The following is a 27,271-nucleotide window of genomic DNA, read 5'->3' on the forward strand; positions in this document are numbered from 1 at the left end:
CCTCTGGGGGGGAGAAAGGATTAAAAATTTCTGAGAAATTATTGTGAGAAGAAGTAAGATTTGGCATAATCAAGTAAACAGTTACAGATTTTAATTCACATAGTATATTGGCCCACAAAGGGGAGCAAATAGGAGACCTGATCCAGCTGTGTCTGTGAACTGCTCAGAAACTAACCAAGGGAGGTGGAGGGGAAAATGTCTTCAGCCACTACAGCAGATCCATTCTCAATAACAAGTCACAATAAAGTGTCTTATGTACAGTGAGGCAGAGGACAGTTTAGTGGCTTCTCAGAGATCACAGTTAATCAACAGTCTCATCCAGGGCTGCTCTAAAATTTCATGACAGCATTTCATACAATCATGTAGTAATACTGGAGTTGACTTCAGGCATTTACACCTAAGTTGATCTTGATTTAACTGCAAAGCTAGAGCTCAGCATTGAACATTTTAAAGAGGACAAATGCACGCAACAGTTACTGGTGTTTGTACATCCTGTTCAGAGACTTTAGGAAGTTAAGCTCAGCTGATATGAAACTTCGCAAAGAAAATGGTTTTCAAATGCTGATATGAAACTTTGCAAAGAAAATGGTTTTCAAATGCTGAATTTCACAAATGTATAATCTGCAGTCCCTGTTGGAAATGACAGAACTTTTATTATTATGGAACAGTTGCTGCTTGAGCCAGGCTATCTTTCAAGAAAAACGAGCCTTCAAAACTCAGTTTTGTTTAGTAATTGTATTTGTAAAAGTTAACTTTCTGAGGATTGCAGTCACTTGGGCCAAACACACCTTGACTTTATAACTTTGAAATGAAGAGTGTTTGAGACACAAGACATGACAGAAGCAGATTTTCTAGGAATATTACATCAGGAGTGATGCACCAACACTGATGTCTAGCAAGATTCATGTGATTAACTGACCTATTTTTTTGTTCTGCTGTGAGATGACTACAAATGCCTTTTATTTCATGATGTTGCATCAGAGACAGGAAATTGATTGTCTCTTGGCAGTGTAGAGACTTGTTTCTACTTTTACCTGTGCTCTATCTGCTTGCTCTTCAGGGACAAGTCAAAGAAACTAGCAGAACAGGCTGCAGCTATTGTCTGCCTGAGAACATTGGGTGTCCCAGAGGGAAAGCTGTGTGAGGGTGAAAATCACCTGATTAACAAACGCAAGAGGGAAGATCAGGAGAGCTTGAATAACAGAGACCATGGAGAAGACCTTGCTGAGCCTTCCCATAAAAAAGCTAACTTTATTGAAGAAACTTCTGACATGAATGTGCCTAAGGTGCCACGATAGCATGGAAATTAGAGGTTTCACACCTGTGCCGCTACAGATTAGCTCCTGTTTATATATCTTGCTGTTCACATTTCATTTGGATTATCTCAGAGACTGGTAAATTCCCCAGCTGTAAAAGTGCCAATGAGATGTTTACTGTTCACCACTCACAGTCCCTATGGTGCCTTTCAGACAGGATAAATTAGCAACTTGATTTTAAAGAACATTAAGAGTATCCCAAATAATAAATTTTTAAAAAATATCAAATATTTTAAAAGCAATTTTGTTGTTGGTTTTATTACCTATTTTTTATTTTGAAGAAGTCTGCAGTGTGCTGGTACGAGATGCATGAATACATCGTCCACAAGCAAATGGGTTTATTATGGAACTATGTAGTTAATCAGAAAAATTAATGTAGGAAAATATTAGTAGCCAAGTAGACATGATTTTGTCAAATGAGTTTTATGCATGTCTTGCAAGCTTTATTGACATCAAGAAAAAGGTTTTTGCAGGGAGGAGGACTTAGAAATTATAACAATAAGCATGAAAATAACATTCTTCTTTCATAATTTCTTTTACAGTTTACCCTCCAGAAATATGATGATAGAATTAACCATCCTTTTTGGGTCTTAGGTATTACAGTTGTGCCTTTCCAGTAAGGAATTGGAGCTGAGCCTGGTAGCCATGTTTTTGTTGAGTGAAGGTATTTGGAACTTGGAAGTTCTAGTATATGTCTACATGTGTATTAATTGCAAAAGCAGGCATCCAAATACAGCCTTATGTGTTTGTTCTTGAAATGTGACCTAGTTTGCCTCAGTATTTAGCTGGTGATACTGGTGGTCTTAATCAAAAGCACATGTTCTCTTCTTAAATTTGCCATCATCATAACTTACTATTAAGGTAAACCGTAAGTACGTGCTATATGCCAAGAGAGGATGCAGATCCAGTCTGATTTCATGGCAATCCAGCTGAGCTTGTCCGATTTAAATTAAAGTTTTGAATCTCCAAAAGAATGTTCTAATGAATTAGGAGAATTTAGGGATTCCGGTTATTAATGGGGTATTGAAGTGGTGGTTTAGTATCCCTCAACAGGGTGAGAGATCTTCAGATTATCGGTTCTGGTCTGAAAACAAAATGGCAGAGATATCATGCCATGATCTCTATAAAGTATTTTGTATTAAGAACATACAAAATATAATTCATTTGGATGTAGTTCATAAATAGTCTTCCTATTTAAAAATCTGAATCTTCTTCCTCAAGTGATAGTGCTAAACCATTCTTTTACAATAGAAGAACAATATCTCACCAAATAATGTTCAGGATTGTGAAATTAAATAGATGTGTCTTCATATTTAATATGTCTGCTGTTTAGATCAGAGTAATTTATAGTAAATCTGTGTGGTCTAAGAAGAAAGTTTTTTCATTTTGTACACTGCAGTAAATGCAGTTAAATATACTTATATTTGCTATAATTTGAGCACTAGAATTTTACTCTGAAGGAGCAAAAGAATTAGCAGTATTAATCAGAAAGTTTGGAAGCAGCCATTTTGCTGTTGTGAGTGCTCTCTTGGTTTTGTCAGGACTCTTTGGAGCCATCATAGAGTAATAGGGAAAAAAAAAGTGATTCTTAGATCCTGCTAGAAGTATGGCTTACAAGGTCTAATATCATAAAATATTTGAGCTTGGAAGGGACCACTGGAGATGGGAGCATCTGGTCCAACCCCTGTGCTCAAAGCAAGGTCAACTAGAGCAAGTTTCCCAGGAACTGTGTCTAGCTGCGTTTCACATCTCTCCAAGGACTGAGGCTCTGTTGACAACCTTTCTTGGCAGCCTGTTCCAGTGTTTGATCACACTTGCGGTAAAAAAAAGTCATTTTTTTTCTTCTTGTGTCTACATGGACTGTTCTCTATTTCGGTTTGTGCTCATTGTCTCTTGTCCTGCCGCTTAGAAGAATCTGGCTTCGTCTCTTGTCATCATTGTTTGTCTAAAATTAAAATTTAATCTTTGGATAAAGCCCAATTATTATAGGTGGTGGTGCTTGTGTGGACTTGTGTGACAGCAATTACTATGGGTTGCTAGAAATTACAGTGGATTGGGACGGATTTGTAGAGAAGCCAACCATAGGAAGTGTGTAGTTTCTGTTTTGGCTTATAAAAAAGCCCCCCCCCCCCCCCAAAAAAAAAAAAATATTAATCAATAAGGAGGAATTCTGCTACTGCTGATATGGACCTCTTTCAGAAAAGAGATAGAATCATTCAGTATAGGAGCCAAGGCCTTCATGACAGTATTTGTACCTTTTCTTTTTTACTCCTGGTGTTTTGTCATGTGATGTGAACGTGCATCTTTCCTGTCTCCTTAGCAGGGTGTAGCCTATGTAGACTTTTCACATTGTTTCTTTCCAGCAATTGACTTAAAATGCAATTCAGAGCACATGTTTATTGTGAGAGATAGGTGACTCCAGGGGCACTTGGGAATGTGTAAAATTCAGTTTTATGATGAACATCTGAACAGATTTCAGCAGTGTGCTGTCAGAAATTCACATGGAGCTGTAGCTGAACATAGTTACCTAAAAATCTGAGGTTGTGTGAATACCCTAGCATGTAGATGCTTTACTTGTCATCTGATGTTACAGAATGTGTGCCTTGGTTGTGTTGATGGAGAGAACTGGAGAATACTGGATATATAGTCCTCTGTGAGCTGAAACAAGTACTATATTAACACTAGTCTGCAAAGTATATGTATTGTATTTATATTAAATCAAATGGGTGCTAAAATTTTGGGGAGGGGTGTTTCTGTTTTCTGATAAGTTTTCAAATGTTTTTAAATGTTTTTAAATCCTTACTTAAATTCTTATGTGGTACTCATGCTTGCAATTACTCCTTCTAGTTCGTTGTAATAGTTGTATACATTAATGAGGCTGTCTGTGCTGTAATTATGGATGGCCATAGCTAGGCCAAACAGAGCATGTGGCGATGAGAGTGAGGAGTCACTCTGTTGGAATGAGCATTCAATGCTAAATATAGAAGGGCTGTAAATTCTGGCAAATGGCTAGAAAGCACAACGTGTTTGGCACCCTTGATGAGTTTCAAAAAGAACTAAAGAAGAGTTGCAATTGTAATATATGTGCGTGCGCATGTCAGAATGTTTTGAATTAATGACTTTGCTACATACTTTCATTCCTCTCAACTCTGTTACAACTCACGTGTGACTTACTGTCCTACTTTGATCATTCAATTCATCCTAACCAGTTCTATAGATAGGATAATTGTATTTGCCACGTACGTTCCCTTCCCAGCACTGGTTTTAAAGTAATTGCTTTAGTGACTGGTACTTTCTTTCTAGAAATTGTTCTATTCATATTAGTTTTAAACTAATGTTTTAAACCAGCAAACTACACATGTGACTCATCTGTACGAGTTTCTCCTGTGGTTCTCTTTTCTGCTGTACCTTTCATAAACAGAAGGTGGCAGATTTTTTTTTTTTCCCAGAAAAATACGCTGACTTGTACAGTATTTAACGATCCAGCCGTTGCACTTCTGCATTCTTGCATAGGGTGGCAATTGAGACCACAGTTGGGTTGGAGGATGTTTAGCCTCACACTTCAGAGAACTTTTTTTTTTTTATTGTGGTGTGAATGTGATACTTGGTCAATACTAATGAAAGCTATGCTCTATTTTAAGTATTTGCTTAGTGAAAATGTTTCACTATTAATCCTATGGAACTCAGTGAAGCAACTGGTTTTTTTCTGTCACAGGGCTACAGCAAGCAAGCAACAAAACAGTTGTGTTTTTGTTTCTTTATACTGATGCTGCAGAAACTATTTGTAACCATACCTTGCAAAGCGTGATCCGTGGGTATGGGGAGAACTGTAACTTGTCCTCCCTGTAGCGTACATGTATGCATGTGAATGGGAATGCAAAGACATTTTTACTAGCCTTTTAGCATGGATGTGCTCACTGTGGGGCTACCTCCAGGGCCTTGCTGGTTGGAATGCTTTTTGGAATGTCCCGGGCTCTGAGCCCAACCCCGCCCTGGAATGTGAGGTTAAATGTTGGCGGTACCAATACAGAGTTTGAATATCAAAATCCTAGAGTTCCCCAGTACTGCAATTTCAGAAAGCTGGCAAGTGAGCCACATGTCAGCTCAGCTGCTCTCTGATTCAAAGTGTGAGCATGCCTTGGGTTGCTGGGGGAGGAGGGAGAGGTAAGGATGTTTTTTGTTTTGTTTTGGTTTTACTTACTCTTTATGACCTGCAGAAGGGCATGCTTTTCAAAGACCTTAACTAGCAAGATTGCAAGAGGCCCCAAACAGGTGTTAACTAGAAAGAAGTCTTCGTTCACAAAAGCATTTTTTCACTACTTCTTTAATCAAATCTACAAGCTCAACATACTTGAGAACTGTTGATTCTCTAAACAGGAGTCTGCTTATATTTGGACTCCGAGTCAAGAAGCTATGTCAATGAGGTGGCCTGTAAGGCTTAAGTTTCCATCTGTACCATGGCGCAGGAAGCCAATGTTTGAGGCTTTTATTCAGAGTTTCTGATGACAAAGCTGATGAAAAACACTAAAAGTAAGACCCAAAGCCTTTGGTGAGGAGGGAGTGCCTCATGTATTGTTAAACAGCAGTTGCCTAGGTCAGTTAAGGAAAAGAACTGATGAGCTCCAGAGGGAGTCTAGTCCAGTCATCCTTACTCAAAGGAGCATTAATCTCAGTGTTTTTATGAGAAGAGGCTTAAAAAGTATACGTTTATGGTGTTCACTTAGCTCCCAAATGAAACTGTGTTGCAGGAGTTAATGTGAATCTGCCTGTTAAATATCTATTAGTTAAATAAATACTTCTCCCTTGCCCTGGCATGGTGGGAGAGTCTCTGTTTTCCATTTTTAGAAAGTTATTGTCTGAGACATAGCCTCTTGTGTGAGTTTACAAAGCACGGTAGTACAAATCTTTCACTTTACTGCTTTTAACTTATTTTTCCTTGATAGTCTCCATAAATTTTTAAATGCTTCAGCGTGTCATTGTTTGCTATGAAAAATGAGCTTCCTGTTTAACTACCTTTAAAAATTATTACTTGGTGATTGTAACTGAAGTGGTTATAATCTATCTATAGTTGTGAACATGGGGTTTTGATTAGTATTCTATTATGCAGAGCTGACAGAACTACATTTGATATAGGTCTTCAATCTGTACTTCTTACCAGTTTTAAAACTGTACAAACATTTTACTGTTCCTATTTAAGTTTTTTTGTTGATTTGTAAGATTATCTGTGCAGTGTTAAGATGCTGTATGTGCCATGCATGCCTGTATACTTGCCACAGCATTCTATGCTCTACAGATGTTAGCAAGGATTGTTAGTATTTGGTCATAGGTCTTTATGTTAAACAGAAACTGATAAAATGGTTTCCCTAATTGTGGTCTGAGAAAAGCGAGAGTTACAAAGATAGTAAACTAAAAGCTAGTACTTTTTAACCTTTTTAAATGTCAAGTGTTAGAAAATGTTCTTTTGAAAAATTTTGAGAAAAATAGAAAAAAAAGAAATTAGGCTGTAATCAAACTTCTTTGGGAAGCTTCTCAGTGACTTATGTGATTTGATTCAGCGCATACTTATTTACTTAGAGAAAACTGTAGTAGTTAATTTCTTAAGTTTCTCAGGCAGCAAAGACATGAATGCCATTTAGTACTTTACTGTTTCACTAGCTGTCTGAATCATTATAAAATTTACAGCAAATTTCCTGGCCATCTGTGTATCTGCTCTAGTTATGTGCTCATTTAAGTCCCAGGCAGCAAACAATTTAAAAGCTGAAACCATTGTCATCGTTTTCTTCTCACTGTGCTGAAGTAGAGCCAAATCATGGACACCAGACAGAACACAAGTAAACATGTCTGGGTAGAGGTACCTATATGAACCACAAAACCCATGAGATCTTAAGAGTGTTAAAAACAATATGGGACTGTTTCACTTCAGCAGAAGCGTGCATTTATTTCCCCTGTATGGCATATAATGCTGGGGTTTTTGTAATTTTTTTCCAGAAGTTAATTGAACATTGAGTTAATTCTCAATTTAGTGTTGAGATCCTTAGGTGAGAGGGAATGGCAGATGGAGTGTCTGCAGGGACATCAGAATCACACTATTTCAGAAAGTTGGAATATTGAGACTGCAGGGTTAAGCCACTAAATCACTGTATAGTTAGACCGTGATGCCTACCTGTCATACCAGTGACATTGTAATTGTAGTTTACTGTCTTGTTGTCCTGTGACATTCTCTTATTACAGTTGATGCCCACTTTCATATTTTTCTCTGCCTAAGCATGGAAAACAGTTGTAGTGCTTGCAATGTTTATAGCCCGTAGGCCATATAAATACTGTGTTATGAACGCAGAATTAATAGAGACTTAATAAATTATCTTCTCTCCCATTAACTTTTATCAGCATGCCAAATGTTGCAGAGCAGACTGTAAAATCTGTGGCAGTTTGCTCACTGCTATAGGTGCCAGACTATGCAGTGTGACCCGAGATGTGTGCATATCCTGTAATGGCAGTCATGCTGGGGTGAAGGGATAAAGGGGACAAAAAAAAAAGGAAAACTAGTCAGTGACATCTTTCTGTGCAATAGTACTGGTTCAGCATTTACCCATAGATTCAGCACTTAGCCACTTTCCTCATGTTGCTATTCAGTATTTAAACTGTGAGTCCACAATAGAAGGAATCTCCATTCTGTTAGAGACAAATATCTAACACAAAATTTATTTAAAATGATGCCCTATGCCACTCCGTTACAGACAGAAACGGAGCTCAAAGTACGATGGAAGACTGAGTTTCCATTTCATTTCTTCTTGCAGAGAAACACACTGAAGACAAACAGATTTGTTCCACCCCCACTTTGTTATTTTTTCATACATCTTAATTTTTTTTTTTTAAAAAAAAGTAATTTAGATGAAAAGGAGATTTTCCAGAAAGGGTTGATGTATTTCCATGAAAGGAAGAGCTAACCTCATCCTGTTAAAAACATCTCGTATCTTCACCTATCGCTGCTAGCCTGCCATTATGCGTACTATTTCCCCCTCAGCCCAGCCTGTGAGTTCAGCAGATCGCCTGGTCGGAGAGAACATGTCGCCCACACAGTTCACTCTTTTCACTTCCCCTGTGCTTTAGAACCCCACGTGCATGTTGTCATTGTACTGACGTCTTATACGGCCTGACAAAACCAGACAATAATGATGTTTCTGTGTGAATGTGTGTATGAAAAGCGAACACTCTCCTTTACAAATTTTACAGGGTTTATGGGAGCCAAACCTGATCCTCGAGCCGTGAAAACCTCCCCTCTGGGAAAATAAGAGAGGTAACATAGCAATCTGGTTTTAGGACATTCTAATCCTCTAATTACATTCTTTCAAACTGGGTACCTGGGGCCAATGCAAAATGTTTATGTTGGAAGGCCAGAATTCTCACCTAATTCTGTAGTTTATTCCTGCTGGTTGCAGAGATAAGAGTGTCTATCAGCAAATAGGAGGGCTATTCCTCTGTTTCTCAGTTTAGTATGGAGTGATACCAGGGCTTTTTTGGTTTGTTTTGGTTTTTGTTTGGATTTTTTTACAGTTCTAGGATCCTAGGCTCATGGAAAGCAGCTAACTCTTCTTGCTTTAGTAAGTATGGTTAGCTTTTCTATAACTGACTCGAACTGATTTTCACTAAATACAGCTCAGCCTTCAGAGTTTTCCTTAACTTTTAATAGATTTTGGGATACTGACAAAAGCTAATCTTAGCTTATTGAGGCTGCTTTTCATGCAGGTCAGTGTGGGTGGGGAAGAGAGGGTTTTCAAATAGTAATTCAGAATAGTTTCTGCTCAGTTGTTTTCTTAGCCTCACTATGCTAAAGTTAGCTTTTGTAAATACCATTCTTTTCTTCCACCTCAATATTTAGAGTAGGCATGTCGAGCTGACTGATCTTTTTATCCGAACATAAATAGCCACCTTGTTAATCCCTGAATTTCCACTGCAAGCTTTTCTTGCATCCCTGGGAGAACTAAAATGAATTTGGGATTCAGCTGTTACACCTGAGTTACTACAACGGTATTGTGCAGGTGTTGACTTCCATTCAAGAGGGCATTTAGCTGGAATGACAAAAAAGGTGTATCTGTTGTCTTCCAATTTTTGCCTGGCAATGATTGCCTCTGTAGGCAGAGATCATTAAACAGCATAAATATTTCTTTGTTGACTTCTGTAGTGCACAGCTGGTAGCATTCAGCTGGTGTCTGTGTTGGGTTTTGTTATGTTACTTCCTTATGCTGTAACTGGGGTCCTCAAAAGCATGCATCTGTCCCTTCAGCAGGGGCATCTAGCATAGGGGCAGAGCAGACAGCTGAAAGTGGCCACCACCTTGGCTGGCCCCAACAAAATCTGCCACCAAATGTTAGTCACCACCTTAAACACCTTGCTTGACCTGTAAAGACTGGCTAGAACAGCAATATAGCAGGAATACCTCAGATGGCTTACGAAGGTGAAAACCACAACTGGATTGGGAACCTTTTGCTCTAGCACCTGCACGCACAATAGTACCTATGCAGGTATTTAACTCAACCGGAATGAGCTGCTGGTTGCAGCCCAGTTCTTAGCATGAAACATCCTGTTGACAACCGCAGCACAAACATCAGTGGCAGAAAAAGAAAAGGGCAATTAAAATCAGTAAAATTTTTGTTAGTCCTTTCAAGTACATCATCTTCAGGTCAAGACTTAGGGTCACTGATACGGGCTTCTGTGGAGTTTGGACTGTTGCAGTCTATGATGTAGCTGGTCTCCTCAAAGAATGTAGTAATAGTAATTCATTCTTTGATACTTCTGTGCAAATTAGCACGGTGAGAAGACACAGACCAAGTGAGTGGAAGTGCAGCTGTCTGATGTGCTTCCTATTGATTCAAGATATGGAACTGGGGAATGTCTGGCATATTTCTGCCCAGTATACTTCCCATTTATTGACTATTCAGTATTTTGTGGACAAGTTCATAACCTTTGCATAGTAGATTAAATCTATCAACTTTATTCTACTGATTCATATAGATTAGTCAATTAACAAACAACATACAGTATTGAGCTCTGTCAACAACCTGTGTGTATATATTATAAATACACTTACAGTGCATCATGAACTGCTGTAGTTTTAACATAAAACTAGCACCAAGAGGATCTTCCTTGATAAGCGAGGAAGTGGCATGATCTGTCATTAGTTTCCTCCTAACGAGAAACAAGCATCTTCAACCACATCTCTAGACTCCCACACCATTGTGGATATCAAGATGTTAAGCTCAGTTTATTTTAAAGGTCATCATGTGAGATCTAACACACAATTTCTAAACTATAAACAAAACATGACTCCATAAAAGGAAAATGCAGATTGTGTTCAGTTTCACTCACTTTTGATAATGTCTAAAAATAGACTCCAGCATTTTATGACTTAAAAAACTTCAGCAATTATGCACAGGGTTTGGGGTTGCTTTTGGGGTTTTGGGGGTGGGGTGGGGGGGTTGTTGTTACTGTGAGATCAAATTCAGGTCCGTGTGGAATATAGTTTTATTATCTATATTATAGCAACATCCAAAATAGGCCAGGTGTTAAGAGTATATGGAGCATCTGCTATGAAGAATTTACCGTCTAAGAGAAGAAACATGAAGGGTAGGGCAGACAGGATATAACTGTAGAGAGAGGGTAGAAGGCAGGGAGGAGCACAAAGCTGACTGACCCGTTTTTCACAGAGGAGAAGCTGGAGTACATCTTTTTGTGCTCTGTATGACAGGCAAAGGTGGATGTGGTGTAAAGGAGGAAAAAGATGAGGGACTTGGAGTGGACTCATCATAATCAAGTCATGGGAGAAAGAAAAACTTCATGTAAAGCAGTTTAAACAACATGATGTTGGATGAACCAGAGAGAAGAAAGTTGAAATGGTCAGGGATCTGGAACTGGGGTTACATGAAGCCATATCAGTGTTAGAGTAAAATGATTTACCATCTCCCTGAAGGCTTTTATTGGTGATTTAGATATGGTCCTAAGATGCGGGGTAATGTCCTGAATTCAGAACTACCCACTACAAATATGGGAAATAGCAACATACTTTCTTACGTGATTCTTGACAGGGAATGGTTTAAAATGGAGATCAGTATTGTTACAAGTTTTCGTTAGTTGACTATAAAGCTTTAGACCAAATTACTTATAAAGGATAAAATGCTGCATAAGTTAGATGGATTAAAGTAATGTATTTTGGATCTAAGTTCTCACAAGCTTAAAAGCTATTTAGGCAAGGATTTTTTGCCTTAAGCCCTTTCCTATTTGAAAATTTTAAACTGTGTGCTTAAAAAGAAGGAACTGGTATCCAATACTTCATGAGAACTGCGCGAGATTTTTCTTGAAATGTATTGTATTTTACTGAGATGGGAGGTGAACTGAAGAATGCCAAAAAGGGATATTGAATGACCATCGGTTAAGGAAGTTGCTACCTGTCCTTGAGTCTCATAGGTGTGTTAGAATAGCACTGCATTTGAACTATGTTGCCAGTATATTCTTGGGACTAATTATTCCTAAAACAAATAACACACAATTTTCAGAGGCACTTAAAGCTGCTAAATAAACTACCATAGCATTCAATTCAAACACATTCAACATTTTCTTTCTTGAGAAGTATGGAGATATAACTAAGGCAAGGGACTATGCACGCTGATGACATCTATGCTGAGCTCTTTCATTGAGCTATTCAGACACACCAGTAATTTCATCCCTCTACAGTTCCAGTTGCAGCATAGAGACATCGTATGTTTTCAAGGCTCACATAATAGGCTGTGGTGCAAACCAAGTTATCAAGTCCTTCCCTCCTGCTTCTTGTTGCAGCCTCCATCACCTATTACCTCCTCCACTGTACCAGCACAGATACTTGCTTATGGTTGCTTTTATTCTTCTGGTGAATCAGTTCCCTGTTCTGATTCACTCTGAGACCACATAAGTATTAGTGGTGGCACAACAGCAAGGATGGCACCTAGGCAAGAAAGGGTACCTGGGAATGGAGAGTGCCGAAGGAGGGGGATATAGGGACCACTGAAGTCAATATTCATCACCTAGGAAAGGCTGGTACAGCCACAGCCTCATTAGCTTCAGGCCCAGAGAAGTACCTCCTGGCAGCCTAACCTTTGCATTTGTAGATCTTTTTTACAGGCAATGTTTGTATTAGTCAAATCGGTAATTTTTCTGCATCACATCATCCCTGCAAATGGTGAGAATCATGGCAATAGAGCCCTGCTGAATAAGAACACTGTACATTGGAAAACAGCTGCTCCCAGAAATAACAGAACTTGCTAAGCAAACTAAGCCAAATGTTATCTCCGTGTAACTGAAGTTGTATTGTTAAAATACCAGTTAAAATGACTGGCTACTGGCAGAACAGCCAGACTGAAATGGATCTCAGAGCTGGCTAAACTTCTCAAGTATTTTATTCAGTTTTGTAGAACGTCATGCACCCCTGCAATGAAATCTGTGCTGCAGGGGTTCTGTTAGCAACAGCTAACACAGCAGCTTTACAGCCAGGCTGGCTGTGCCTGCATGAGCTGTGGATCTAAAAATGTGTAGCGTACATACGCTTCCAGTCACAGCAGCAGAAGTTCGTGGGCCACTATGTGCATTATTTTATGGTAAAATAATTGTAATTCTGATGGACTACCCATCGAGTTTGTGGTGGAAATCTCCATTTCTGAGCATAGACTGATTTTAGGGCAGACTATCTTTTAAACCATAGATAGTTTATTGCCTCTTCCAATCTACAGTATGGATCATGGCAGCTGATAAAGAATTCAAGTGTAGAATCTAAAATTAAATGCCTTGTTTTACCTCTTTTGCTCTCACTGTTGTTTCCTGAAAACCAAGAATATTTTGAAATAATTATTGAATTCACAGCACACTTCTGAATGTTTGTTCAGAGAATTAATGCTTTGGAAAAGGTTTGCATTAGTGTCTGTTTAGGCTGAAGTCCTTTGCCTGTGATTCAGATACAGTGGGGTCAAGTCAGTTTTACAAGCGTGTCTTGGGAAGTCAATTCTAGAGAGGTAACCCTGGACATCTTTTCCTGCCCTGGCATCGCCATCTCAGTTCCGCAAGTGTAACTATGCGTACAGTTATTGGGCTAACTAGACTGGGGACCTGATGCAGGGTAAAAACAAGCCAGCAAAATAGTGGGTTTGTTGGGTGGAATTTTTTGATAACCAGGGGCCCCTGCTGCCAGAAGAACCACTTAGGAAACACTTTTATTCTCATCTAGGATGACTCTGAACCAGACGATATAGTTCCTGGGCTATCCAGGGCCCCACAGTTCACATTACCAGATGCTTTGGACAGTGCCTCACTCCTAAATGAAATATGAAAATAGATACTTTTTCAACACAGAAGTGGCAGCTGTAAGTATTTAAAGGGTAGATATTGGCAACTACAAATGAGCTGAAATGGAAGCTAAGTGGATTCTTGCATGGCTAACAGACAAATAGCATTCTTGTACAAAGTGAGTTGTCTTTCCTGGCAGTAAGGCGGTCAGAGTTGTTTCTTGACTGTATAACAGATGCTGTGGGTCTTCTGTATGCACGTAAGTCATCAGCATTTAATATTTGGAGGGGGGGGTTAGTCTGCAGCAAACAAAAGTTGTGGCAGTTCAAAATGTGGACAAGAGATCAAATATATTTCATCTTGCAGCAATTTCTGAGTTAACTGGTTTTAATTGAAAAAGATTATTTTTAAAACGGAACTGCCAGAGGCTAAACTTTACAGATCATTAAAATCTAAAGACTTTTTTCCAAATGATCATCAGTTTCTCTCTTTTAAGAAACTGCTATACAGTTGCCTACTCCAATGATATTCCTAAGGTTTCCTAGTGAGGCTTTACTTGTTTCTTCTAAATCATGGTATTCATTCACTTTGTGTCAGGGTATTAATAGCCATGGTAACCAACTGTCAGGGAGAACCCTGTCCAGTCCCTAGAGTACAGGATCCAACAGAAAGGAACTTTTTTCTTTCATTCCTTTCCTATGGTTCTCTGATCGTTTGCCACAAAAAACAGATTATTTTGACAGAACCAGGTTAGGGAGTGGCGCCATGTGCAGTCAGACTGGCAGGTCTGAGAGCAACTACAGGCGGTGTGGAGGAGGTCACTACTTAGTACAGATCAGCTGCGTAAGTCTGATCTTGTCCTCAAGATGGGTAATGCTCCTTTTCAGATCAAGGTAGGGAAGATAGAAAGTCCATTCTCAAGGTTCCTTGTGATACCAGTTCTTCTTAAAAAAAAAAAAAAAAAAAAGCCAAAGAAACTCTCAGTTTATGGTCCATATGATTTCTGAATGATAAACTTGAAGTTCTGGTTGCTCTTGACAGGCAAATGAGCTTGATCCTTTGCTTTACTTGGCTATGAGTGAAGCCAAGGTTTGCAGAGAGATCCTCCATATTGGACTGGTCCCAAAGAGCATTAGGGATGGAAAAATATAAGAAGGCAAAGGTTCAGGGAAAAGATTTGAAAGAAAACTTGTTCCAGGACCCACACTAACGTTTTTTAAATACTCTTTAATGCTGCTTTTGAGAATCTCTTATTTTTTAAACTAATGAGGTGTTGATATCTTCTACAGTATGTCTTCCTGATGAATCCAGGTGGTACTTAGAGCTGCTGAGATAGGTGACAGACAAACTAGACATTATCTGTGAACAATATAACATGAATCTGGGAAAGTATCTAAACTTCTTGACATTATTCACTCTTAAACTTAAGGCAGATTGGCAAAAATAATACAATTGGCTCCAGTCTCCGTGTTCCTACCACATCTATATAAGCCGAAGATAAGATAGAAGTTCTTTTGAAAGGATGTATGCATTTTAGTGTTCATCTGACTCCTGGCTCCATATTTTTGTTTGTAGATTAAAAAACCCCAAGCATGCAGGATTAGCAAGAGTCTTTGCTGAAGGGAAAGATTTGGGAGAGGAGGAGCAAAACAAAAATATCCCTCTGTTCCCTAAAACAAAAGCATATTCTTTGCAATCTCTTTATAGAGATTTTATATAGGGAGCATATATGCTGATCAGTATGTGAAAGATACTTAAGTCTAGTCCCACTGCCCTTCAGAAAATTTACCAGCCTCTGGCAGTATCGCTGAGGAGGCAGATATGACCTGTAAACAGACTAAGCATTAGGGATTACCTCCTACCTTATGCCAAAACAAGTACTGTATTATATGGAGTAATAACTCAGCCCTGTATTCATAAATGTGGGGAATGAGCAGCTGCTAAACAGTCCTTTTCTGAGTGTTATAGAGCCTTTAAAAATCTGTCTATGAATTTTTCCCTACAAATGCCTGTATTGTGTAATCTGGTTTGGGGATAGGCAAACATACTGGATCTTGGAAGTCTGTAAATTTATGTGTGGTTATAAAATAGTCTGCATATTTTAATTTTTAATTTTCCAATAAACTGCAAGAGTCAGTAACAACAAACTTGTTCATACAAAAGCAGCATGCAACTGCAATAGCGTTTAGGGTGGGAGAGAGAAGGAGAGACCCCCTTGAAGACTAAGCAGAGTGAGTTTATTATAATGTGATCTTAACTCTGTGTGACCCTTTTTAAGTGGGCATCTCCTTGGTCCTCCTAACACAAGTCTGAATTATAGATGGATATTCTTTTTTGGAACAAAGGGCAACATCCTGTATTTTGGGCACAGACAAAATGCCAGCTGAACTATGAGTTCTGAATACATAGCATTGAGAGATATGACCTTTTACAATTTTTTAAATGTTAATAAGGACTGTCTCTACCACACAAGCCCTGGGTAAACAAGCCCAGTTTTGCACACATGCACAAATGTGCTATAATATGGATTTGCAAAGCAGCAGCCAAAGGAGTGTATTTGCAAGGAAGTCCCTGAATTCCACTCAGACAATTTAAATGGCACCCCTAAGGTTTCAGCTTAGAAGAGTTTTATTACTTAAAGGGCACCTTTTGTTGCCATCTTTTACTGACACTTTTTTGCTTTCCAAGAATTATCCTTTAACTGGCTGCCTATATAAGTAGCAGAAACATCTTACGCTCAGACAGGATGGCTGCTGTAGTTTGATGAAAATCTTTTCTTCTTTCTCAGTTGTGGCAGTACAATTGTTCATGGGATATTGTGGTAAAACAGACAAGGGAATTGATAGAGGTTAAAAACAACCTCTTCTCCACACCCTCTCCAGCAACCCTTCTTTGTTCCAACGAGGAACAAAGAAAAAGAAGGGAACAAGGAACCTGGAGGCAAGGGTGGTTTAAGTCAGCACTGCTGACAAAAGCAGTATTTACCAGATGATGTCCCATAGATATTGATTACCTGGTTGATGTGGATGTCTGTGACATTAGAGATCTGTTAAAGATTTGCCAGTAGAGCTAGTCTGAAGAAGTATAGACCATACCCATCAGTTTCAGCAAAAAATATACCTGATCTGTCAAAAGGGAGAATTGCTGCTATGGAAGTGATGTGCTGTTTCTCTAGCTGCGCTTGGTAAGGTAAAGCAGTCTGCTGGAGCCACAGCATGAAAATGTATGTGCACATGTGCACCATAGTCTGTCCCTGCAAATACATGTATTAGTCACATAAAGCTGCTGGTGAAAAAATTTCTTTCTTGTATTACTTAGGTAATTTAAAAGTTCAAGTTCCATTTTCAGGACTAATATTGGAGACTACATGCCACTGACTTATAATGAAAGACTGACAAATTTCTAAGGCATTTAGGAAATTAAATTTAGCTTTTGGAGAGGTAACTTACCTACTGTAGACAGTGTACTCCATCCATAGCTAAGACGCTCGTCCTACTGCTGTGTATAGTCAACCTTCATTTCAAGGCACTGCCATAAGAACCTGGTGGTTGTCAGAATTATTATTCAAGTTAGTTGAGAGGCATTTTTTATTTAGTGCTATGTAACCAAAAATCAGAAGTTGTCTTTCAAGTGGAATACGTGGGGACTTTTTTAACTTGTAAAATGAATGCAATGATTTCTTTTTGAACTGCATGCAACTTTTCAGTTTTCACCAAAATTTTACTGTACCGTTCTGTTGTTTCCTTTAGTAACAAGAGGCAAAGTCAGTTTATGTGGGATGTCTTACCATAATATCCTATTCTTAGAACTGAATTTTCCCCACAACGCTTGAAGACAAAACACCGTGTGAGTTGACTACTCTTATCCTATTCCAGCTGAGAACAGAAACAAAAGTGCAAGCGACATCACAAATAAGACTTTTTCTCATGAGACTTACAGCACATTTTTTTCTGACAGAAAGCATTCAGATGAAATTCCAAATTCTTAGATGTTTATCTGAACTATACCCACATTTTTTTAACCTTTTGTAGCTCTTACTTATATCTGAGACTAAAAAATATGTTCATCAGGGCCATGGCTTAGAACAACAATCATCCCTAGCGAGTAGATTGTTTTCAGAATTACTGGTATGAATTGTGGGAAGGGGGATAAATTAATGAACTGTTGTCTGAGTGCTTTAAAGATTCTGTCTTATGAACTAAGTTTCAGTCTGTGTTTCCTCATGATTTGCTATTGCATAATACTTCTTTCTGACAATGATCCTTTGAAGTGATTATCCTTCTTTTTACTGAATGCAAACTGTATCTCTAAAACTTATATTAACACGAGAAAATCCTATAGCAAATAATTCTATTTTTATCATTTGCAGAAAACCTCGTTACTTACTTTTCGGACTTACTTTCTCTAAGTTCACTATTGATCAGCCTTATCACAGGTTTTCTTCTGAAGTCACTCTACAGCATCATAGTCACTGGGTTTATCCTTGGCATACCACCTGTTCACTTACATACTTGTTCACAGTACTTTTTTACCGGCGTTTGTAAAGAACATGGACACAACAGCAGTGTATTGGAGTGTTTTTCTCTAGCTCTTGCCCATTCTGGGCATGCACAGTGACTAGTACTGCTCTTGTACATTTGTCTTGTGACACAAAGCATTTGGCAGCAGTGCTAACTTCAGATATCCTTGGTCTGCGTTGCTTACTGCAGCCACTGCACCATCCCTGAACAGTTGTGCTGACACAGCTTTTTGTGGGGCCACACTGTGGATCAGATCAGGGAACTTCCCTGACCTGAGCAATCCTCCGCCGCTCCCCCCAAATAAAGAATGAAGCTGGGTCACTTCGCTTGGTCTGGCTCACAGGGTGGTCTCACAAATGATTGTGCCAAAAGAACTAACCAGATGGCATGCTTCTATGGTGCAGAGGGAAGGGAGAAACCATTAAGCTGGTATTGCCTAGCACCATAGTCTTATTAGTCTCCAAGTACAAACAGATGTAAATATTAATTTCCTACTACTTGTTGTTATAACTGCAATTTACCTTAGTGGCTAAGTTGCTGATTTTAAGTATAAATGAATAAAGGAGGGGGCTTTGAGACTTAGCTGTTAAAATTTATCATGTAGTGTAAATTAGTTTGTTTATTCAAATTGATTAAAATGCTGTTAGAGAAAGACCTATACTTAATATACCCAGCTGGCATTAATGGCAGACTAACTGGTGCAGATCAAAGCATTGCTTCTTTTGCTAATTATTCTTTAATTGCTAAGTTATTGTCGTCATTGGTTTGTTATCGGGCACAGCAAAGATACATGTTTAAAACAGCAACAGAGGTCCTGCAAATGGGGTCAGGTCTGGCTTTGTTCCCTAGATTAGAGTGTGCTCTGGCATTCAGTCAAATGGAACCAATTCCCGTGATTTTTGTGCTGTACCTGACTTGGACTGGCTTTTCCTGCAAGTCTTGTAGGTCACAAAATCTGTGATTGTGCATTTGCTGCCCTGTGTTTCTTCTCTGTAGGTTGTTCTTTGATCCAGCTTGCAGATACCCAATGTTTTAAAAGCTTCCATGTACACACGCACTTTAGCACAAGGCAAGCAATCAACAATTTATGTTGAAGCAGCAGGTTCATCCTTATCAGTACCTTATTTTTTTAAACCTGGGTATGTTCAGTTGGTACAAATTACTTTTTTTTTTTTTTTATCTTCTTCTTTTTTGAGTGGAGGTGGTGTGTAGAAGGCACAACAACAGAGGAACAGGAAAGGGCTCTATGCAAAGCCGTGTCTTTCACGCGTCTGTTGTGGCCTCATTGCAAAATAGGTGCATAATGAGAGAGCTCTGGTACACGCCCCTAAGATAGCTCAGAGAACTGGCTCTGGGGCATAGGCAGGTGGGTTGCTGGTGAAGAAAACTAAGGTGATAAAGTAATGATCATGATACAGGTTCCATCCTGATTTTCAAAGGGAGTTAAGAAAGATCTGCTGTTTAAGCTGTGTGGGCTAACAAGGCTTATTTTAACTAGCTGAAAAGGGAGTGTTCCCCGCTTGGCTGTGTAGGTGGCTGGGAGAGGTAACCTTTTCACCAAACACAGCAGTGATCAGACCGGCGCAAGCATCCGTAGCCTCAGAGGCAAAGGCGACAGGCTGAGCTGAGCTGAAAAAAACTGCTGCTCCCAAAAGTGCTTCCCTTCCCACCTTACACTGCCCCAGGCGAAAAATTAACCTGGCAAAGGTGAGCGAGGCACTTCCGTCTGGTTTAGTGAGTTAAGTCGGTTCTCTGAGGGTCATAGGAGAGACAGCAAGCGTGAGGCTGGCGTCTCTGTCAGGCAGCTGTCTCGTGTACCTTCACTCTGTTGGTTCCAGCCAACAATTAGTAACAAGTCACGGTGGGTGATTTTTGAGTTGCTGCTGAAAGATGGTACAGTTCCCTTGTCAGAAGTGTTAAGATTTCGTGAGGTTTCATCTGTTCAATTTACTAGCTGCCCTATTAGAGGAACCTAAAGCTAATTATAGTTTAAGTCACTATTTAGACTGTGAACTATGGGGCTCGTATAAAGATGGTTAGCCACTGACTGTTGGACAGCCGATGGGCCCAGGGGCTCTTTAGGACCTTATATCAAACATGTGTGGAACCGAGTTAGCTGAGGTCCCTCCCTTGTGCCACTCATGCTACCATATAATGAGCCAGTTCAGGGAACTGAGACAAAAAGTTGCTTTCTTTGGAGAGCTGTTTTTTAACTGGCTCAAATCCCTGAGCTGACTGACTGCACAGTGCTCACATCAGCACAAAGCACCAAGCAGCTCAGGGTAGGGTGGAGGGCCAGGCTACGGCAACTATAAATGAGGTTGGCTTAAGGTGTTACAGAAATACACCCTAAACTGAAGCAGAAAAAATGCAAAACCTTCCCTTTAAGAATACTGGTTTTCTTGAGTGATCGAGCCACTACTGAGATATGCGGATATATTAAGTACAAAGGAATTTAAATCCTACACAATTTGAATTTCATTTTTAATTTTGAGTCGTATTTGGGCCAGTTGTGTTACAAATACTGAAGTACATTTCCCAAAAAGGAATTATTCCCACCCTTTTCTTTAAATACCTGTCATTCTAGTGTTTTTATGGATTAATTAGTTCATTTTCTGAAATGTATTTCTGGGATATTTTCCCTTTAACTACTTTGACCCGTAACCTTGTGTTCTGAGAGTTACTTAACCTTTGGTCTTGTACAGTTTACTGGCAACAATTCTTTTCCTTTTAGGATCCTTCTTATTTGTGATTTTCTCTAGCAATATAAACCACATATAGCTACTATTTCCTAACATGAAGCCTCACGCAGTGAACGGATGTTACATTTGATTAACAGAAGAGTTTTAAATATTTCACAAAGTTGTTAACACCAGAAACACTGAAATTAATACTAAATGTTTGACATAATTTTCTGTAATAAGGGATTCTAATCCCAGATTAAAATCATGTTTCAAAGATGGATCAAATTTATTTTCCAACTTAAAGGACTGCCATAGGAAAGAGTTAACGTTGCTTGGATATAGTACATGAAATTGTGTGCCTTAAGAAGTTTGGATTTCTTTCAAGCTTTACTCTAACATTTTGTGGCTTCCAATTATTTTCTACTCTAATCTAAAAGCTTAATTTTAAACTTTTACAATCAATTTTATAACAGCCTCGGTATAATTTGTTAAGAGCATTCCCAATGAGAAAAAAGTTCAAGAAATCAGGAACAGTAAGACTGTTTTTAATACTCTGAAGGTATATAAATACTGATGTTGAAACTATTTTTAGTTTGATCTTTTGTCTGATTCACTGGTGCATACCAATAGTTTTGTACCAAGCACAGTCAGAGCCTGGTAGCCAGTTGAACTGGGTTTACAACTTTGGAAGCTGCTAGACAAATAACTTTCATGTACTGTCTTGACTGGAAAAGATTAATTTCCAGTGTATGGTCATACTGTAGCAGACGCACCCCTCCCTTTGTGATAATAAACATGAAACAGTATTCTGTGATACGGATCTTTAATATATTGACTGGTTTTGGAAGATGCTACTGTAAAAATTTTAAAAGCATCACATACACTTTTTCTTGATATAGATAAAACTCTGAGCAAGCAGTTTCCCGTTAGGTGCCTCTGGTGCTTTAGAAGGCTTTTCCTTTTAATATTTCTTGAACAACTGTATAAACCCAGAGGATTAGAGTCTGCCTGCAGGAGAGCACCAAGAAGGGCAGCTGTTCTCTTCAGCATTTTTTTGCTGAGCAAAAGCATGTCAAGCCATCAGGGCAGCTTAATGCTACTACATGCTAAAAAAGTCATGCGTTGCAGTGGTCGTGGGTATACACAGTCCTGCTGACTACTTCCTGCTGAATCCCTGCCCAGCAGAAACCACTTCATGGCTGATGGATTGTTTCTTCTGTTTTAATTGAGCAAAACTGGAAAAGATGTATATGTTTTAATTCAAATGGAAAACAAAGTAGCAGATTCCAGAGACCTCGCCTTTTCTTGTCTGTGAGTATATTTAGTTCAGAAAAAAGGCTTATTAAGTTAATGAAGGCATTTTCGTGAAAGTATGAGCACCTCCATGGAATTTATTATTTTGTGTTACGTTATAAATATTAAAATATTTTTTCAGAAAATGTAGCTTCCATCCTTCTGTTTAGAAACCTGTCATTTTGGTGGTTTTATGGGTTAATTAATTCCTTTTTTTCAACAGTATCTATGAGGTATTTTCACTTTAACTGCTTCAACCCATAACTTCCTACTCTAAAAGCAACTTAACCAAATGTGTATTACTACTGTGCACACTGTTGCTAAAACACACATTATTCCTCAGGATCCTCCCCTTATTAAAATCTTTTTCTTTACCCATTTCAGAAAATATTCTGGACTGTTCAGTTGCAGACTGAACAAAACTTGGAAAAGAGGCATGTTTGGTTTTATTTAAATAGGAAATAAGCTGTTATCATCCTGATAGGTATTATCACCAGCTAGTGTGCCGTGAACATCTATTTACAGTGACAGTGTTTTAGTCATACTACTGTAGTTTTTTGAAAATGTGTCCTTTGTTGTCCTACCTTGGATTTCTGTCCAGTACCCTCTATTCCTGCTGGCTCAGTGGCTGACCAGGTAAGAGTCTGTATATGTGGCACCTCTTTCCATTAGTTTATTTGATGTGCTTCTGTGGAGGGCACTGTCAGATGTACCTACAGTCTGCCTATTTTCTTTGTTTATAATAGTATAAAAGTTACATGCCATATCAGCAGTAGATATTTTACTTGGAAAAAACATTCATCTTTTTGATAATGTTTTGCTTGGCTTTTAGTCTATAAAAATAGAAATAGTAAAGGGAGACAGAATAGGACAAAACAATAGTCTTCAATATTTTTTTCCTTGTAATTAGATAAATTCCCAGTCTGAATAATTTTATTGCTGTTTTCTTGATATTTTTTTTTTCTTCCACAAATGGTCATAAAACACTGTCTTTCTGTGATTTACCCCCCATTTTATCTTTATTATTAAAAACATATCTTTAAAATCTCATTATGTCCCTATGAAAGAACACTTTACTCCGTGCCATGCATTAGTTCTGATTTTCTTTAGATCTTCAGGGGTTTTGCATTCTTTTTCATCCAGATATTTGTTTCATAGCAATTGCTGCTAAAGCTCTGGTTTGTTTTAGTCTTCCGTCTGTGGAAAAGTGCTTGAAGATGGTTTGCAGAAGTGTACGGCATCTTTTAATATTCATGATATTGGTTGAAGCCATACCACGTCAGTTCTGCCCCCAGAATCTCTTTCCAGCCAATAGTTTCGCAGTGTTAGTCTGCAGGTGTCAATACATCAAAGACACCTCCATCTCTGGTATCATTATTGAAAATGTCAGTCTTCCTACTATGGACTGAAGATCACTGAAGTGTATTCGCTGGACTTCACAGCGTAGGGCACTGGTTTGTTGATAATTTGCAGCCTAAACTGGGTTTTGTGCTAATTACTTTTCTTTGGCATTGTCAACCCAGCATCTTTTACAAACCTCGTCTCTCTCTTGCTTTTGTGTAAGGAACTTAGTTTTTCAAGGACAAAACATCATTTTGCTGCGTTTCTGCTACCTTTTGGATGTTACGTATATAATATATAGAGATTTTTGTCTTCCATTCTACTTTCTCCCTAAATAGCTTTTAAGTTTGATATAGTGCCTTTCATTTAGGGATATTAAGCTACTTGTTACCAATCACCTACCTTTATCATGGAGGTGACCAGTTTCCATTCCTTATATGCTTGCCTCCCAATTGTTACTGCTATTCTGGATATAACCACTATGACATTTTTGCCTAACAATGATGGAAACTAAATGTAGTTAACAAGATTAGAGAGTTGACTGCATGCTGAGCAGTTTTCTAATGATGCATTTTGCAATTGTTGGCTGCTTTCTATAATCGATTGACAGATTGTGAACCTTAGCACCAGCGAATGCTTTCTCAAAAAATCAAACTGAGAAAAAATGAATAGTTAAGATTTTTTACCAGTAAACCAGTGCAGTCTTGAACACTTCAAATGTAAACTAGATAACATTTTATGTGGTAAAGGCACATAACATATTGTATACATATTCATATCTTCAATCTGTCAAACCCAAGCAATTTTAATGCCTCAAAAGGACATTATGCAATGAAGTACATTGGAAAAAAGATTTTTGACTGCTTTGAAGTCCATATCATGCTTTAGAATGGATGTATCTTTATTTTAACATGAATCACTGTTAATGTCATGGTTTATACAATTATTTCAGGCAGTTTTCATTTTTTCGTGAGAAGATAATCTATTTAAATTTGGTAAGGACCTCACAAAACTATTTACTGATCAGATAATGTCATAATGTAGAATTTAACAAGTTTAGCTTTTTCTCTTACCAGATTTCTTAATCTAAAAATATTTGTTCTGCAGCTTACCATTAGTTACCTCCTTGTGGCTTATTGGTATTACTACTGCTTCTTAGCATATGGGAGCACCAGGCCCTTGTCCCCAAAGGAGTAAGCAGCAGGTCAAACATTTTATTTTGCATTTGTAGACAGATGATTTGTGCATGTTCAGACATCTGTGGCCTTTTTGATAATAAAAGCAAAAAGACTGATAATATGATCTGTTTCTGCTTGCCAACTAGATGACATAGATCCTTGGGATAAGATTTCTAGCTTGAATACATGTGAAAAATCCATTTTATGTGAGCATTCATCGAAACTCTGTTGTTTTGTTCAATGTAAATTAACAGCTAGATGATTCTTTATACTTAGTTGATGAATAAATATATAGGATCTACAAACACAGCAAAAATAAATACATTTTAAACTGGGTGACCCTTTACTGATTCATATTCTTCCAAAGCTGACTGGGATCATTTCATTAATTGAATAGCTCATGTTCCAGCTTGGAAGAATACTGAGATACTATTTAGTCAGTTATTCATTTCTGTGGAAGAATACCGAGATAGTATTTAATCAGTTATTCATTTCTGCGCTTTGTCTTTTCTGCTTTCCATAAATTTTAAATATACAGCAGTGTGTTTATCCCAATCCAGTCTGACACATAAGGAGCCAGATGATGCAGCTAAGCCTATTCCTGGGAAGGGGATAGGGTTGTAAGATAAGGACCGGGACCAGCAGTATAGTATCAGATGATGCTTGTAGTGAGGATTGATTTTGTGACCAAATTGAATAGTTAAACCTCCCAGCCCTCGTTCTGTCAAAGAATCAACCCTTTTACATACAGTCTGGACAGCAAGCCAGGCAGAAACTCAAATCAACTAAAAACCTGAGAGGTAATAGCTGCTAATGAAAACTATTGCCTCTATTCCAATGCAAAGGAAAAAATAAATGTAGAGCACCTGGCTGGCCGGTTTGACTTCATTGTGGAATGGATCACAGCAAAAAAGACACACAAGCACCTGCCACAGCTGGGATATTGCAGTCGTGTTCAACACCTGTCGCCTCTCAGCTAAAACCTGTTGTATCCAAATTAAGATGTTGGGTCAGAAGGCTCATTAGGCACAGACTAAGCAAGTGGTGTGAGCATATGTGATCTAACGGCTGTAAAATGGATCCAGTTTCACAGAGAAAAGGTAGAAGTCCAAGATCCGAACTACCGGGGAGCCTTTGAAGTTTTCGGCAGTATTAGAACCTATTGTTTTATGTTGGCTTAGTCTGATCCTAGTCAAGGACAAAAGAGTGATTTGCACAAGGCCGACAGTCCCCACTGGAAAGCGAGCCCATGAGGCTTCACGCACAAACCTGGCAACAGGCATGTCAGGAAAAGATTAGTAATGCATTTCTTCTGGTTGCTTATTCTGAATTACGGTGAAAAGCTGCAATGAGGGGAAATACTCTTTTGCTACCCCTGAAGACAATTAACATAGCAATAAAGCAACTTTAATTTACTGATAAGCAAAGGTGATATATAATTTATTAAATTACACTATACAAGGAGGAAAGATGTAAGCACGTGAGATTGTGGTTGTGTCTGAGCTAATCAAAGGACATCAAATGTATGTATGGAATGCAGAAAAAACGGTGCACCTTAAACTGTACGTGCACTACACTCTGACAAAGCAGAACCGTATCATAGGAGTATCATAATAGATATAGATCCTGGAACAGAACAGCTAAAGGCTTGGAGACTGGGGTTCCATTTTGCTGTAACAGTTGTGTGATGCTTTTCTTTTTCCAATAACCTCAAATCATCTAGCCAGGCTGCTTGGCTGTTCAAACAGTGCATAAGAAGTATTCCAGACCTGAGAGGCCTTACTCTGAGGCATTTACAATCTAAGTAGAAAGAGGAACAATAGAAGTTGTATTACCCTCACCTTAGAAAGGCAGCTAAGGCAGTGTTTTAAGTGTCTACATAAATAGCAAGTTACTTGTGCTGCTTTAAGAAAGTCTAAAAATTGGACTACAGAGAATTGGAAGCTTGGAATGGAACCTGTATTTTCTGTGTCCCACTGCTGTACGAGAGGACTGTCTGCTGGCTAATGAATAGTTAAAAATGAAAGTTAAAATATGGGAAAGTAAGTAAAACGCCACCTTGGTCTTTGTATCAAGCCTAAGAACTTATATGAAACCCCGTTTGAGTTTCTGCAAATATTTATATTATGCAAATATCACTGTGCTTTAGAGGAGTTTGTTCTTGTTCTGGTAGCAATCTCAGTTGTCATCTGATTTCACTCACAAACCACTTTAGGCTTTGTGATAAGACTCTAAGGTATCTGTAAAAGCAATCATTTCAGAAGTAAATACTCGTGCCTGGAGTGTCCTTGTATATGGATATCAGTAATAATGCAGCTGATAATTTTACTTTGCTTTCACTTGATGATCCGAGAACACAGTGCTATGAATATAAAGCCTGTGAAGAGAGCCATGCAGTTAAGTGCCAGATTTCTAGACCCTGTGATCTTTTTTTACATGTGCAATGGTAACCTCCAGATGGGAGGATTCCAACCTGCTCTGTAAACCGATAGAAATATAAAGCAGCAGCAAACTTTATGAAGTAATGTCTGCTTTACATGGCACAATGTTAAACAAACAATAAAGCAAAGCAATGATTGTTTAATGTAAAAATATATTGAAGAAAAATATATTAAAGTGTACTTATATGACTG

At 38.5% G+C, this 27,271-nt stretch overlaps 2 protein-coding genes across 5 annotated transcripts in view; both read left to right on the plus strand.

Moving 5' to 3' along the window:
• Positions 1–1,544, plus strand: part of DUS2 (dihydrouridine synthase 2) — a 27,161-nt gene extending 25,617 nt beyond the window's left edge. For all 4 annotated transcript variants that reach the window (XM_056360951.1, XM_056360947.1, XM_056360948.1 and 1 more), the window contains exon 16: positions 1,061–1,544. In XM_056360951.1, the coding sequence (XP_056216926.1) occupies positions 1,061–1,298 (238 nt within the window). In that variant the 3' untranslated portion in view covers positions 1,299–1,544. The remainder of the gene's footprint in view (positions 1–1,060) is intronic.
• Positions 1,545–1,946: 402 nt separating this feature from the next.
• Positions 1,947–27,271, plus strand: part of NFATC3 (nuclear factor of activated T cells 3) — a 104,280-nt gene continuing 78,955 nt past the window's right edge. The window contains exon 1 of the mRNA XM_056360945.1: positions 1,947–1,974. Within this exon, the coding sequence (XP_056216920.1) occupies positions 1,962–1,974 (13 nt within the window). The 5' untranslated portion in view covers positions 1,947–1,961. The remainder of the gene's footprint in view (positions 1,975–27,271) is intronic.

Source organism: Falco biarmicus, chromosome 15 (genome assembly GCF_023638135.1).
Source record: "Falco biarmicus isolate bFalBia1 chromosome 15, bFalBia1.pri, whole genome shotgun sequence".
NCBI lineage: Eukaryota > Metazoa > Chordata > Aves > Falconiformes > Falconidae > Falco > Falco biarmicus.